Source organism: Empidonax traillii, unplaced genomic scaffold (assembly GCF_003031625.1).
Source record: "Empidonax traillii isolate 1590-97213 ecotype Southwest subspecies unplaced genomic scaffold, ASM303162v1 scaffold65:size4453928, whole genome shotgun sequence".
Taxonomy (NCBI): Eukaryota; Metazoa; Chordata; class Aves; order Passeriformes; family Tyrannidae; genus Empidonax; species Empidonax traillii.
The window spans coordinates 2,842,391-2,855,277 of NW_020955258.1; the positions used below are offsets into that span (position 1 = coordinate 2,842,391).

Consider the following 12,887-nt stretch of genomic DNA (forward strand, 5'->3'; position numbering starts at 1 on the left):
ACTTCTAGGCATTGAGTTTCACTGCTGAGTGGCTAGTTGGAAACATAAAAGACTCACTAACAAGGGGGGCAGAGACTATTCACTGGGTTTTCTGACAGATCTAATTGCTTGTAAAAGATGCTACCAGCTTCTACTGTTTCAGCATTTCACTAAATGGAATGGTGAAAGATTAGACTTGATACCTCCCAAGAGCCCATCTACAGTTCAATTTCCAGTGTTTATGGCATATAGCAAGGATGCTGCTACTTGTTCTTTCATCTATGTTATGTTTTTGCTTACAGTATTGAGAGAAATTCTAACAGTCAAGAAATCCCAATATGATGTTCTGAACGCCACTGTTGTCCTTCCAATGGAGGCAGGGCACATCTTGCATGGGATTGCTGATGGTAGCCAATGTATCATGATGACTAGCAAAGTCAGTGAGAAGCTATTGGATTTTTTAGATTAGGAAAGTTTGCAGGCTGTAGCTCTGAATGGAATGAGCCATTGCTCTCCTTGGAAATGTAATTATTCTGTTATTAACTGACTTCCTAGTAAAAAACAGGAATGATTTTATGAGAATGATCATAATGTGATGATCTTTGTGATGGCCTAAGAAAACATAAAAGAAAATGTATTATCATGAGACATAGATGTTTTCCAGGAAGATGTCTGGAATTTGTGTTGTGCTTTCTATTTGTTATTTATTCTCATTTATTCTATGGCAGAAGGAGCACCAAGCTTAGCACTTCCCACCTTTCATTCCAAGCTAGATTAGATTTCTGAGGGCATTCGCCTGGCAGGCATCATGGCAATAGTGTCTCCAGTAGAGCTGCTGCTTGTTTGCTCCGAGAAACACAGATCTACTGCTTGCCAGGTATAACTTTCCACCAGTTACACTTACACAGGGCCTATCTGCTGATATGGCTGGGTAAGAGGGAAAAACAACCTTCACAAAATAAATATAGTCATGCCAGGGCTGACCCCAAGTCCTACTAACCCAATCCCTCTCCTTTTATGTGGCAAGGGTGATGATACCCTGATGAAGAAAGGGACTTTCCTGAAATGAGTCTGATCCTTAGCCCTCAGGTGAACTGACTCCTGCCATTTCCCCCAAAGCAAGAAATGCTTCTATATCATTGCAAGGTGGGGGAGGCCGCTGTGTTTGTCCTCTTCCCAAGTAAAGATACAATAGCAGCCACTGATGCCTGGGGAAGAGATGGAGGAACTGTGTCGGCAGGCATCAAACCTTCTCAGTGTATTTCTCTGTTCTCCAGTTCAGGACCTTCTTCAGCAAAAAGTGTTGCATTAGTTGTTAATAGCCCTTGCTTGTTTTTAACTTTCACAAACTTGTCCAATCACTTTTTGAGTAAGTGAAATTGAAATTCTGAGTAATTGAAATCTGCAATATCTCCTGGCAAAGATTTCCACTATTTAACTAGAGACTCTCTGGTTTTAAAATGCCAACTGTTAATTTAATTTGCTGATCAGTGTGCTTAATAAACTTAGTAAAGTAACTTAGTAAATTTAATCAAGCAAGTTTAGACCCCTCAACTGTAGAATTTGTCACACAGGGAGCATAGAATATGTCTTACAGGATACTTACGTCTTTTTCCCACACCATGGCATATTTAACACCAGTCTGTTTTCCCAGAGCAAGAGATAAAACGACAGGCAGAATTGTAACCCATTGCAGGTCTCATTTTAGGGCAGGTATAGAGGGTGCTTTGTCAATCTCTTACTTAATTGAGTGAATAATTTTTTTCAATACTTGGCATTATTTAATGCTTATCAGCTAATGTATTAACAAATATGACATAAAAGAGGAGCAGGATTCAGGACTTTTGCAAAGGGCTACCATTCACATGCCTATGGCAGCAGGTGTGATGTCCAGCTGTTAGAAAGATAAATTACTTGTTGGTAGAATTGCTTTGCTAAGGTTTAGGCCTTGACATGCTTCAGTGATCTCAGCTCCAGTGGGACATTAAAAAAGTTTGGAGAGAAGGATGTACTACTGATAGTGGACACAAAGAATGCAGAATTTACAAGCCACAAGGACATATGGCAGAACTCCCAGGATAAGGAAGAGCCTAACAAAGCCAACTCAGCAACTGTGCTGAAATCAGTCCCAACTAGGTAAAAGATAATTCCGTTAGGGGCACATTGTTACCACTGACTCATGAAACCCACCAATTCAAAACAAGAGCATATGGACTAATTAGCATAAGAAGTGAGGGAATACTTTAATTAATAGAAGATAGAATACTAATTATAAGAGAAGTATGTAACTTGTAGCCAATGAACATGAATGCCTTTGCTTACTAAAATGTATAAATAGTGAAAAGTTTTGATAGTTGTGCTGGCTTTGTGGATTTGACCCCCAGCATCCCTTTCTGTGCAGAGCTGTAAATAAATAAAAAAAATCTCGACTCTGTGTGGGGATCAGCCACCAGCACACCGGGTAAAGGAACCCGTTTGGGGACAACAGGTAGAAATGTTTTTACCAGCCTTATTCCCTTGGCACCTCTGCTATAAATTGCACCTCCATTCTCAATTGTTGTTTTTCAAATTATTTGGCTGCTTCTTCCTTATTTGTAATTTCCTGAAAGTATTTAACGTCATCACACCAGTCCATATAATGTCAACTTCTTGAGGGCAAATTCAAGGGTGTAAATGCATTAACTTGGGCTGAAGTGAAAATTATATAAGAAAAAAAAGAACATTTTAATAGACAGTAAAACATGACTTTCAGGTGAAAGCTGCAAGCCAAATACTAACCTCTGTGCACGAACCAACCCAAATTTTTGGGTGAGATTCGCCTTTCAGAACGACCCTGGGGCTTTTCGGAGTCATTCCAGGAGCGGGGTAGCTCCGTGGGGCCGGGGAGGTGTCGGCAGCAGAGCCTCACAGTTCGGCGCTTGCAGCCCGGCGAGCAGCGGGGCGGCGGCGGCCGGGAAGGTGCACCGCGGGGTCCGCCTTGGCCGTGAGGGCGGGCGGAGCTGCCCCGGCCGGCCCAGCCCGGGAGGAGCGCGGAGAGGAGGCCGCTCCCACCGCCATCCCGCGGGGCGGAGCGAGGGGCGAGCTGCTCGCCGGCCCACTCGCATTCAAAAGTCGCTTGGCGGGTAGGACTTTCTCTTCCGTGCGCCCTTCCCTCTGTCCCGTCCGCGGCCTGAGGCGGCCGCCCCGTCCGCAGGTGAGCCGGCGATCCGTGTGTGGGGCAGCGGGGCCGTGCCGGGGCTGTGCCCCGAGCTGTTGGGGCCGCGAGGGGCCGCGAGGCCGCTGCTCGGACTTGCTGGCGAGGAATGCGGGTGCTAAGCCTGCTCCGTGTCGCTCTCTACAGCGATGGCATCCCGGGAGGCCACCGACACGTCCTTCTTCAGCCTGAGCGACGTAAGAGAGAGGATGCGGGAGAAGAAAAAGGGTGCCTTGAGGACTGCGAAGTTGAATGCCTCGCTTGTATCCAAAATCAAAACGAAAATCATTAGTGAGTGTATTTTGCGTTGCAGTGCGTGCAGGGGCTGCAGCTACATCAGCTTGGAATTGTGCTTTTGGGCGTGGCGGTGGGCGGCAGTCCCTTACCCAGAGTCTAGGCAGCTTCTCTGCCCGGGGGGTTCTAGTGAATTCAGTGCCCTGCAAATGAGTGTTAAGTGCCACTCAAGGTGCCCGAGGGTTTCTGAAGTATCTGTTACTGACAGGTTTAACATAGAACCTTTGGTGCATTAGCTTGGGGCGTCAAAGGCTGCTCAGCAGCATCTCAGATGACATCAGACATCTGTGTTTGGGAAACTGAGTCCTCGCAGTCCCAATAGCAAAAAAAGTGTGGAAAGTATTTTAGTGTGTATGTAATCCTGTGCAGAAGCTAGCCCAGCTGTGACTTGTTTTTATGGGGGAAATAATGCAAAGATAGCACATGAGAAAATTTGGGCTACCTTGAAAAAATTAGGTATTTCTATTACTCTTATTTAATTGTTTTGAAATTGGAAAACATGGCTCTAAATCTGCTCAAGGACAACTAGAGGAAAATAGGTTTTTCTCCCACTTTTTGGATGGAGATGAGGACTCAGGTGACTTGTTCAAAGGCAGAAGCGTATTTTTTCAAACTCAGCACCTGAACCATGCTGTCATTCATGAACACTTGAAGCAGTAGCTTGCTACCTGAGCATGACCCACTGAGAATGAAGAGAGTGTCTGAAGTGTTGTGGATTATTGAGGAAATTTTGTTCCTACCATTCTCTGGAGACTTCTATTGCTGGAAGGAATTATCCTGCTGGCTTTGTGTGGGGGCTACTGAGTTGCAGAAATCTAAATCCAAGGAAACCTATTCTGGGAAGAGGGAGAAGTATGATGAGAGAAGAGGCATGGATTAAACCTTGGATGCTGATTTTGGGTGATATCTGTCTCTTACAGACAACTCTTCTACTATTAAAGTCTCCCTGAAAAACAACAATAAAGCGTTGGCTCTGGCCCTCAATGCAGAAAAAGCCAATGCCCAGCGGCTCACCCAGGAGAAGACCATCCTACAGAAGGAGGTGGAGCAGTGCCACTTCCAGAACGCTGTGCTGCGGCATAGGCTCTCCTTCCTGGTATGGCACTAGCAGTGGGCCTGGCATGGGGATGTGTGGTAGGCAAGGCATGCAGCACTAGCATCTCAGCCTTGGGAGGACTGATCTGCTGCTGATTGTCCAAATTCTTGTCATATGAAAACAGTCACCATTCATTTGCTTATTCTTTTTTTTTTTTTTTTTTTTTGCAAGCTGTGTTCTCCCCAGAACATTCCTTGTTCTGGCTACCAATATCTGTGTTGGAATAGATGCTTTAATTTAATGTCTTTATGGCTTCTCTCTCTTTATTACCTCAACATAGAATCATATCTTGAAAGAATTTGAAAATCTTATGGCTGCAGTTAAGATGGCCCGACTGTCTGAGGTAAACTATGGGAAACACAAGCACACTGCTCTGGGAAGGGGTCTTTGTTTGTCTCTGTCTTTTGTGCTACCTGCTCACTGCAGTGTTGGATGCTTCAGCTGTTTTTCCTTGCTTACTTGAATTATGCTGGCAGCATCCTTATTTTTAGCTTGATGTTAAGGATTTCTGCAGTAATGTGTTCTGTAGGAAGGGCTACAGTTTTAAACTGCTTTCCTCTGGATCATTGGCTTTATTGGCCAGTAGGCTCTTCTGTTCTGACACATCGTGATTTCTTTTCAATTTATTTTTTCAAATATTGCCATGGCAACTTGGGATGGGGAATAGAATATTTTCTGTCCTGTCTAATGGGTGGATAGGGAAAGTATTCCTGCTTCCTAGTCTCATATTATCTGAACTAGTTTAACTTCATCCTTAAGCTTGTGGAGACAGAATCTAGTTCTGCTGCAATTTATTTTATATTTATGCAATTTTAAATGGGAGTGGGTCACTGGCAGCATGTTACATACTTTCCAAAGTGAAACTGAGCTTCTGCTGTTTCTGTGCATGAGACTGCACTAAGGATTATAACAACTTTAACCCATTCTTCTATTTTTCTTCTTTCCAGTTCCATACAAATTCTACATCCTTGTCCAGTGACCAGAAGAGCAGCATGACTGAAGATTGCTGGGCTGATGATATTGCAGATGGTCAGCTTCTGAGGTGGGCCTTAAAATGATATCAGCAAGCTTGTCCTGAATTTCTATATGCTAAACTTCTTGTGTTTTACATGTATGCCAATTGCCAGTTTTATGTGAGATATCTTCTCTGAACCTCCACTGCTTGATATTTTCCTTTACTCTGTGTCTTTCTGCTGCCACTCCTTGTCTTGTTTGTCCTTCTGCCTTCTTTATTTGAGGCTGCATTAGTTTTGGGTAGTTTTCCCTCTGTAGCTGGTGAGCACTGCAAGATTTCCTTGAATGAGTGAATGCCATAGCTGGTCACTTTGATGTTTGTTACATATAAATGCTTAATAGTCACCTGCTTGTATTATGTAAACTTGTATTCTGGAAAAAAGATCAGAGCAGGATCTCTTAAAATGTATCTGAAGTTCTGTTTCTCCTCTGTTTAGTCTCCCCGTAGAACACAGGGGAGTCCTTGGAGTCGCCCACATGCATAACATCGGTCAGCTGTGTTGGTGTTCCACAGCACGGTGAATGTGTGGTCACAACCTGTGTGCTGAAAGGCCTTCACTTCCTTGTTCCCTCAGTGTATTTTACTCCTACTTCTGTGTCCACAGCAGTGTGATCTCCTTAAGTGTTGTGCTTGCCCAAAAGTGGGAAATCTGTCCTGACTGGGCAGTGTGTGTTCTTCAGCACTTCAAGACTTCAGAAATGTATTTCGTCAAGTCCTGATGGAGGTGGAAGCTGTAGTTACCCTGCTGGATTTTGGGGCTGTCATGTATATGGAACGTGTTCCATTGCTGTTATTCCTTCTTACCAGGGTTACAGGGATACCAATGAGGGTGCCCATATCCAAGCTGTGTGATGCAGGGCAGCAAGGCGGCAGCTCCACAGCAGTACAAACATGCTCGGGAGAACTTCAGAAACCTTCTTCTAATGAGCCCCTGAAAATCGTGCCTGTTGCCTCTAAAGACAGTTTGCCACCACAGCATGCTGAGGAACCTCAGTCCCACCAGGAAGAGAATGGGAAGTTCACTGAAACAAAAGAAATGCAGGAGACTTTCCATGACTCTTGCATCTTTGGAGGTAAATTTGCATCTTTTGCTGTTCTTCTGGGATGACTGTGTGTGTCTCTGGTCAGAAACGCATGAGTGCAGTGCCAGAGCTCCAGTTAGCTCCTAACCATCACTCCAGGAGCTGTTAGGAACTGCATACTTCCCTAGTGCTGTTATTGCTGTAGTTACTCATATCCCAGAATGGGATGTGTTGCTGTGGATATTTGGCATGTTTGCAGTAGTTCAAGATTGCAAATCAGGCTTTTTGAGCAATAGGCACTGAGCTTACATATGATTTTCAGAAACATCTGAAGGTGCAGAATCTGACTAGATGCACAACTTTTCCTTGTGGATTGCCTTATAAATAATAACTCTTACACGGATCATGAGTGTTCCTAAATATTATGGCATGTTAAGGGCTTTTGCTTTGGAATGTCTTTTTGTTCAGAGAGGGAGCCAGATAAGCAATTCTGTTACACAGAAAGTTTGGGGAGTCTCTTAGAGACAAAATCATGTTTTTCTATCCTTTGGATTTGTGGCAGTGTGTGGGGCAAGGCTTTTCGTGGTATGGGGAAAGCTGGCATTTGCCTGCTGCGTTTCTCCATCTTAGGAATGAATTTTGTCTTTCCAACAGAGGTCTTGTGCACCACCGAACAAAATCCCAACAGTTTCCCAGCACTTGCCTGGGAAAGTCATCCTCTTTCATATGAGACTGATGAGATGGCAAAACATTTCCTTGATCGCCTCTCACAAGGGCATGTTACTCAAAGGAGAAAGCGTTCCACCCTATTTACTACAAGCACTCCATCTTCTGGTGTGGATGTCTTCCCACGTGTCAGTTCCACTCAGGCTGCTTTGTGCAGTATCACAAAGGACTGCGGCAGCTCCAGCAACAACAACACACAGCAACAGCTGAAATCTCCCAGTTCCCTGGCTTCACCTACCCAAACCACTGTTGTTTCTGATAAAAAATCTGTGGGTAAAGAGACTTTCTGTGATCAGCCACAGGCTAAAGAAACCGAGTGTGGTGTTGAAACGGATGCCAGCTGTAGCCAAGTCCCTGAGTTTGTTCCTATAAAGGTTAAAAGCAAAGGTAATTGTAAAACTGGCCAGAAAACAACTGTTAAAAAAGCAAGCACAGGAAAAAAGAAAACAAACGCAGTTAAAAACAATGCAGAAGGTAGTCCTGATGTATCTCAAGGTGAAGAGTGTGCTCAAAATGCAAAGAAACTTCTTCAGCCAAAAGTTGCAATGTGCTCTACTGACTCTGAAGTTTGTGAGGTGGGGCAAAAGGCTTGTGTGGGGGCTTTTGACAGCGAGAATAGAGACTGTAGTGTGGAGCACCATTCCTCCTCTCCTGATAGAATCCAAGATCTTGAAAGTACTTATGTGGTGAATCCAGCACAACTGCCCAGTCTTGAATGTGGTGACTCAATGCAACAGGTTAAGAAGGGACCTATCTTTGAGATCCAAAATATGGAGAGTTTATTAAAAAGCCCAGTTCATACCTTCTCAAGTCATGAAGTTCCCTCAGGTGGTTCCAGTCCCCAAAATTCACTTTTCTTCAGGAAAGAGACCTCAAATGCCTGTGCTTTGCAAGGGGACTCAAGTGTGAGCAGAAAGAGCATCAGACAGAAAACCAATAGAAAAACTAGAGTGATTAGGCAAAGAGTTGATTCTGATGAGGAGTATCTGCCAAAGAGTGTGAAGATACCAGAGGCCAAAGATGAAGAACATCCTAAAAGAAGCCAGACGAGGAGGAAGACTGTCAGGTTAAGCAATTGTGATCAGAGAAATGAAGTTGATGTTTTTGGGCCCTGTATAGATGTTCAAGGAGTACCTAAGGATAGCACAAAGGATTTGCCTGGTAATCTTAAGCGTAACAGGAAAACTTACATTGTCCATCCTTTGGATCTTGCAGGAAACTTAGGTTGTGTCCAGACAGAATTTGAAGGGGGTGAAAATGTACCTCCCAGATCAGTTCCAGGGATCAAAGCTAGCAAAATCCCCATAGCTGCTAACAACTATCAGAAGAGCAATAAAAAACAGACAGGTGGCCTTCAAGAAAAAAGGCAAGCTAATGCTGACAACAACATGAGTGATTTGAAAAAAAAAGGCTATTGCAATCCCAAGCCTCAGAGGAACAACTCTAGACCTTCGGAGACTGATTCCCTGGCCAGACAAAGTGATGGTGCCAAGGTTCTCACTGGAAGTTCAATGGAACTTGTACCCAAGCAAGCTGTCCCAAAGGGGAAGTTTTCCTGCATTACAGATCTGCTGTCTGAGCCAGATGGCCTCCTGGAGGAGCAGATACCTGAGATATCACTTACAAATAGTCTTATGTACCTTCCTAACAATCTTGAATCCTCCTCTGTGACCAGTTGTGCAGCTTTGCCTGTCAGCTCCAGGCTTACAGAAGTACCAGTTTCCAAGAGCTCGAGTGCTGAGGGCAACAGAATGCCAGAAAAATCACCTGCTTGGCGGAAAAGCTCCCTGATGTTTAAAGAAAAGACTGCAGAGGAAATACCTGGGGAAACAAACCAAGTGCAGTCAAGTTCTCAGAGCTCACCTTCACAGAAACCTGGTAGGTAGGGGGCTGGGGAGGGTACCTGTGTTTAGAGATGAAGGGGAAAAAAAATCCATGTAGTAAATGCTTGTATTTTATTGTCACAGTTTTGAAAAAGGGAAAGGAGCAGACCAGCATCAGGGGTTCTTGTGGCTAGCTTGTAGATGTTAGAAGAAGCTAGTGGGGAGGCTGTGAGGTTAGGTTCAAGCTGTGACGCAGCCCAAGAAGAGACACACGACACACATCTGAACACCTTCACAGCCAAGGGTTGATCCAACTTTATTAACACAAAATGGTGGGTTTTATGGGCCTAGGTAGAGAATTTGATTTATGAGCTGACTTTTGAGGACCAGGTTTGGTATTTTTGGATTAAAATAGTCTCCTGAGTTTAGAGGGAATGTGATTTGGATTCAGGTTTGTGCAGTATTCAGAGAAATGTGGTAATGCAGCCCTTTCTGTTTGGCAGCTTGTTATTTCTTAGGATATCTGGAAATAATTTGGAATCACTTTGATCGACTCGTGTGAATGTCTCCCTTTGCAGAGGTCAAACCACTACAGGACTTGAACAATACCAGAATTCTGCCTTGCTCCATCTCGGAAGAAGTATCAGGGCACTCATCCAGGCGGAGACGGAATCCCATCTGCTATAAAGAACCAAGCCTCAACAGGTTGGGCTTTAAACTATTCCTTCCAATGACTGCTGCCATGCTGCAACACCTGCTCTGCTCCCATGTGTTCACCCTCCAGGGCTGGATCCTCTATTGCTTTGTTTAAGTTCCTCTTACTCTTTGTGTTCTGTGGTTCTCCTACCACAATGTGGTTATGCCAAAATTCTACATCATCACAGATGGACGTGTAGGCTTCTGGTAACAAGCTACCAAAGATGTTATTTCCCTTGTTGAAATGGGCATCTGTGGTACTCCAGTGCTAATGAGGCAGGAGTGTGAGGATAAAATACAGACTAGATAGAGATGGCTTAGCAAAAGCCTTGATTTCATTTACATTCTGGGAGGGATAAGGTTTTACACACCTGAGTAGTACTTTCCTCCTGATAGCAGGCTGTATCTATATTCACTTCTTCTAGCAGATATGAGTATCTTAACAAATAGCTGCATCTTTTCCCTAAGAAACTGTAGATTCAGTACATCCAATGGCTATTGCACAGAATCACTTAACTCCTAAAATAATGACTTTGTTGTTATGCTACAGGGTAATACTATGCTTTTTCCCTGAAAAGTGTCATAGTTTGAACTTTCTGTGAATAGCTGGTTATACTGAGTCAGAAGGTACTCTGTAATGGACAAGGAACAAACTGTACTACTCAGTCATCTTATAGGAGAAGCACTGCAGTAAAATCAGAAACTTTAGGGACTAAAATCATACAGGTTTTCAAAGAATACTTGATGACTCAATGTAACCCTTTTGGTTTTGCAGTAAACTGAGACAGGGCGACCCATTTACAGACACTAAGTTCCTCCACTCTCCTCTCTACAAAAGAAAAAAGAATCCTGTTAAAGCCAAGGAAATGACTCAGAAGATGAAAGAGAAAGAAGAATGGCTTCCTGTAGGATGTCCCAGTGCCAAGGTAGGCAAGTTTATAACAACAGAAACAAGTCAGGATGAAAATAACAGTTGAATAGGCAGCCTCCAAGTTTCTAGAAGCTTGTGTCAAGCCACAGCTGAAGAGCAAAGATGGAGGTTGCTGACCAGACAGCTGAACTTTTCCAATCAGTGCAGCCAAAGTACTGATGCGATGAATTGAGCATTGGATTGTGGATTTCTTCTGTTTTGAAATCTTTGGGACTCATAGGGTGGGGAAAGTGTTGGGTGGATGTCAGTTGTAAGATGGACAAGGCCCTTACGTTCTGTATGGTTAGCTGCTCACTATCTTCTGCTTCCTTCCTGTGCTCTCCCCTTGTCTGCTGTGTAAAGCTTGCCTCAGTGGAATATGAGCCCTGTACCCAACTGTCCTGGCTTTAGCTAGGGTAGGGTTAATTTCTTAGTTGCTCTTATAGTTTTGTGTTTGGGTTCAGAATGTGAATGCTGTTAACACATGGATATTTTGGTTTTTTGCTAAGTTGTATTTATTCTAAGTATATATGTAGAAGCGTGGCCAATCTGGGTTCAGGAAGGGAGACCTGACATTGGTCAGCAGGTGGTGAGCAACTGCATTATGTAATACTTGTCTGTTTCCTTTTTATTATTGTTAGTTATTATTATTAATTACCATTATTATTGTATTCTTATTTGCAATTATTAAACTTTCTTACCTCAACATGCAAGTTTTACCTCAATTCTCTTTCCTGTTCCACTGGGGACAGGGGAAGAAACAGGGGGTTGAGCAAGTGGCTACTTGGTGCCTGATTTCCATCTGGGCTTAAACTGTGACACCAACCAACACTGAGGAATGTTTAAACAGTGGGGTGATGGAGAGGACCAGACCTAAGCATGTTTTGTCTCATTTTGAGTATTGCTACAGGGAAGGTGACTGGAGAGAGGGTCCTGCAGAGGTGAGGCAGCGCTGTCCTGAGCCAACTCCCTGCTCTGCCTTGAGACTTGTGCTCAGTCCCTTCCCCCCAGCTCACTTCCTGAAGGGCTGGTTTTGCATGAACAAAAAAGCACAGAAAATCTAGTTTACATAAGAGATGTGTACCAAGTTAACTATAAAAGGAAGTGGATTGGGCACCCATCTCTCTTCCGCCCCCCACTCCCCTCTTTTCTTTCTCCTCTTTCTTCTCTTTGTCTGAACAGCCCCAGCTCTCTCAGCCTGTCTTTATAGGAGAGGTACTCCAGCCCTCTGATCATCCTTGTGTCCCTCCTCTGGACTTGCTCCAATGGGGTCCATGGCCCTCTTAAGCTGGGAACCCCAGAGCTGGACACAGGACTCTAGATGGGGTCAACTGGGTTTCAGGAAATCCTGTACTCTTCCATTGCAGACTGAGCACCCATTGGCCTCCAGCACTTGCTTTTTTAGGGTCCACTGCTATCTAACTTTGAAGGTTATTGATAATAAATATTTGAGGGAGTGGTGGGGGAAAGAGAAGGAACATATTGGTTGTTAAAGGGAAGGAAATGTGCCTCCCTGAAAGCAGGAAAATCATCTCTTCTTTGTGCCAGAGCAGGGAGAGGGATGCTCTGTTCTTCTGACCACACTTACTGCTTCTCTTTAGCACTTCACCAACATTCATCAGTTCATGAGGATAGCCTGGGTCTTGCTGTACTCTGCAGAGTCCTCCAGAACATGGAAACTTTGTTAGTACAGAGGGAAAAAAGTGTCATCTGCAGTTGGGTAAATGCTATCACATTGCCTACACATAAGCAATACTAGTAAGTCATTAAAATTAGCAAACAAAAAGCATAAGATCTGAAAACGCCCTCTTACTTATTTGTTCAGCTTCCTTGAAGGTACCAAGCTTTCTCTGGTACTTTGTAACTCTGGAAGACAGGTAGGAACAATAAATTACAGGGAATTTGTTAGAGGTGCTGTTGTAGTAGACCTACCTGCCTGTGTTGAACTACTGATGTCAGAAGCCAGGCAGGAACATGGATCTTCACCTATACCCAGTAATCGTTTTCATTGCCTCTAGGGATCAGAAATAGGGCTTTTTCCAGCTAAACATCTTATGTGCTTATACTAATAGCAGAATAGTAGACTGTGTTCATTCCTATTGAAGGTATAGTGACAGTTGCTAGATAGAGCTG

General features: G+C 43.9%; 1 protein-coding gene across 1 annotated transcript; it reads left to right on the forward strand.

Annotated features, from left to right (window-relative positions):
- The first annotated feature begins 3,125 nt into the window (after positions 1 to 3,125).
- Positions 3,126 to 12,518, forward strand: LOC114055770. The gene is made up of 10 exons (XM_027880218.1): positions 3,126 to 3,172; positions 3,320 to 3,463; positions 4,387 to 4,562; positions 4,843 to 4,905; positions 5,510 to 5,604; positions 6,385 to 6,650; positions 7,254 to 9,203; positions 9,727 to 9,853; positions 10,620 to 10,770; positions 12,356 to 12,518. Exons 2-10 carry the CDS (start codon positions 3,322 to 3,324, stop codon positions 12,440 to 12,442), a joined length of 3,057 nt encoding a protein of 1,018 aa, XP_027736019.1. The 5' UTR covers positions 3,126 to 3,172; positions 3,320 to 3,321; the 3' UTR covers positions 12,443 to 12,518.
- The last annotated feature ends 369 nt before the right edge of the window (positions 12,519 to 12,887 follow it).

Bases quoted from the DNA above. Each gene is read 5' to 3' on its own strand.
- LOC114055770 (XM_027880218.1), top strand. From the start codon at position 3,322: ATGGCATCCCGGGAGGCCACCGACACGTCCTTCTTCAGCCTGAGCGAC. The intron at 6,651-7,253 runs GTAAATTTGCAT...TCTTTCCAACAG, and splicing joins TGACTCTTGCATCTTTGGAG to AGGTCTTGTGCACCACCGAA. The intron at 9,854-10,619 runs GTTGGGCTTTAA...TTGGTTTTGCAG, and splicing joins AAAGAACCAAGCCTCAACAG to TAAACTGAGACAGGGCGACC.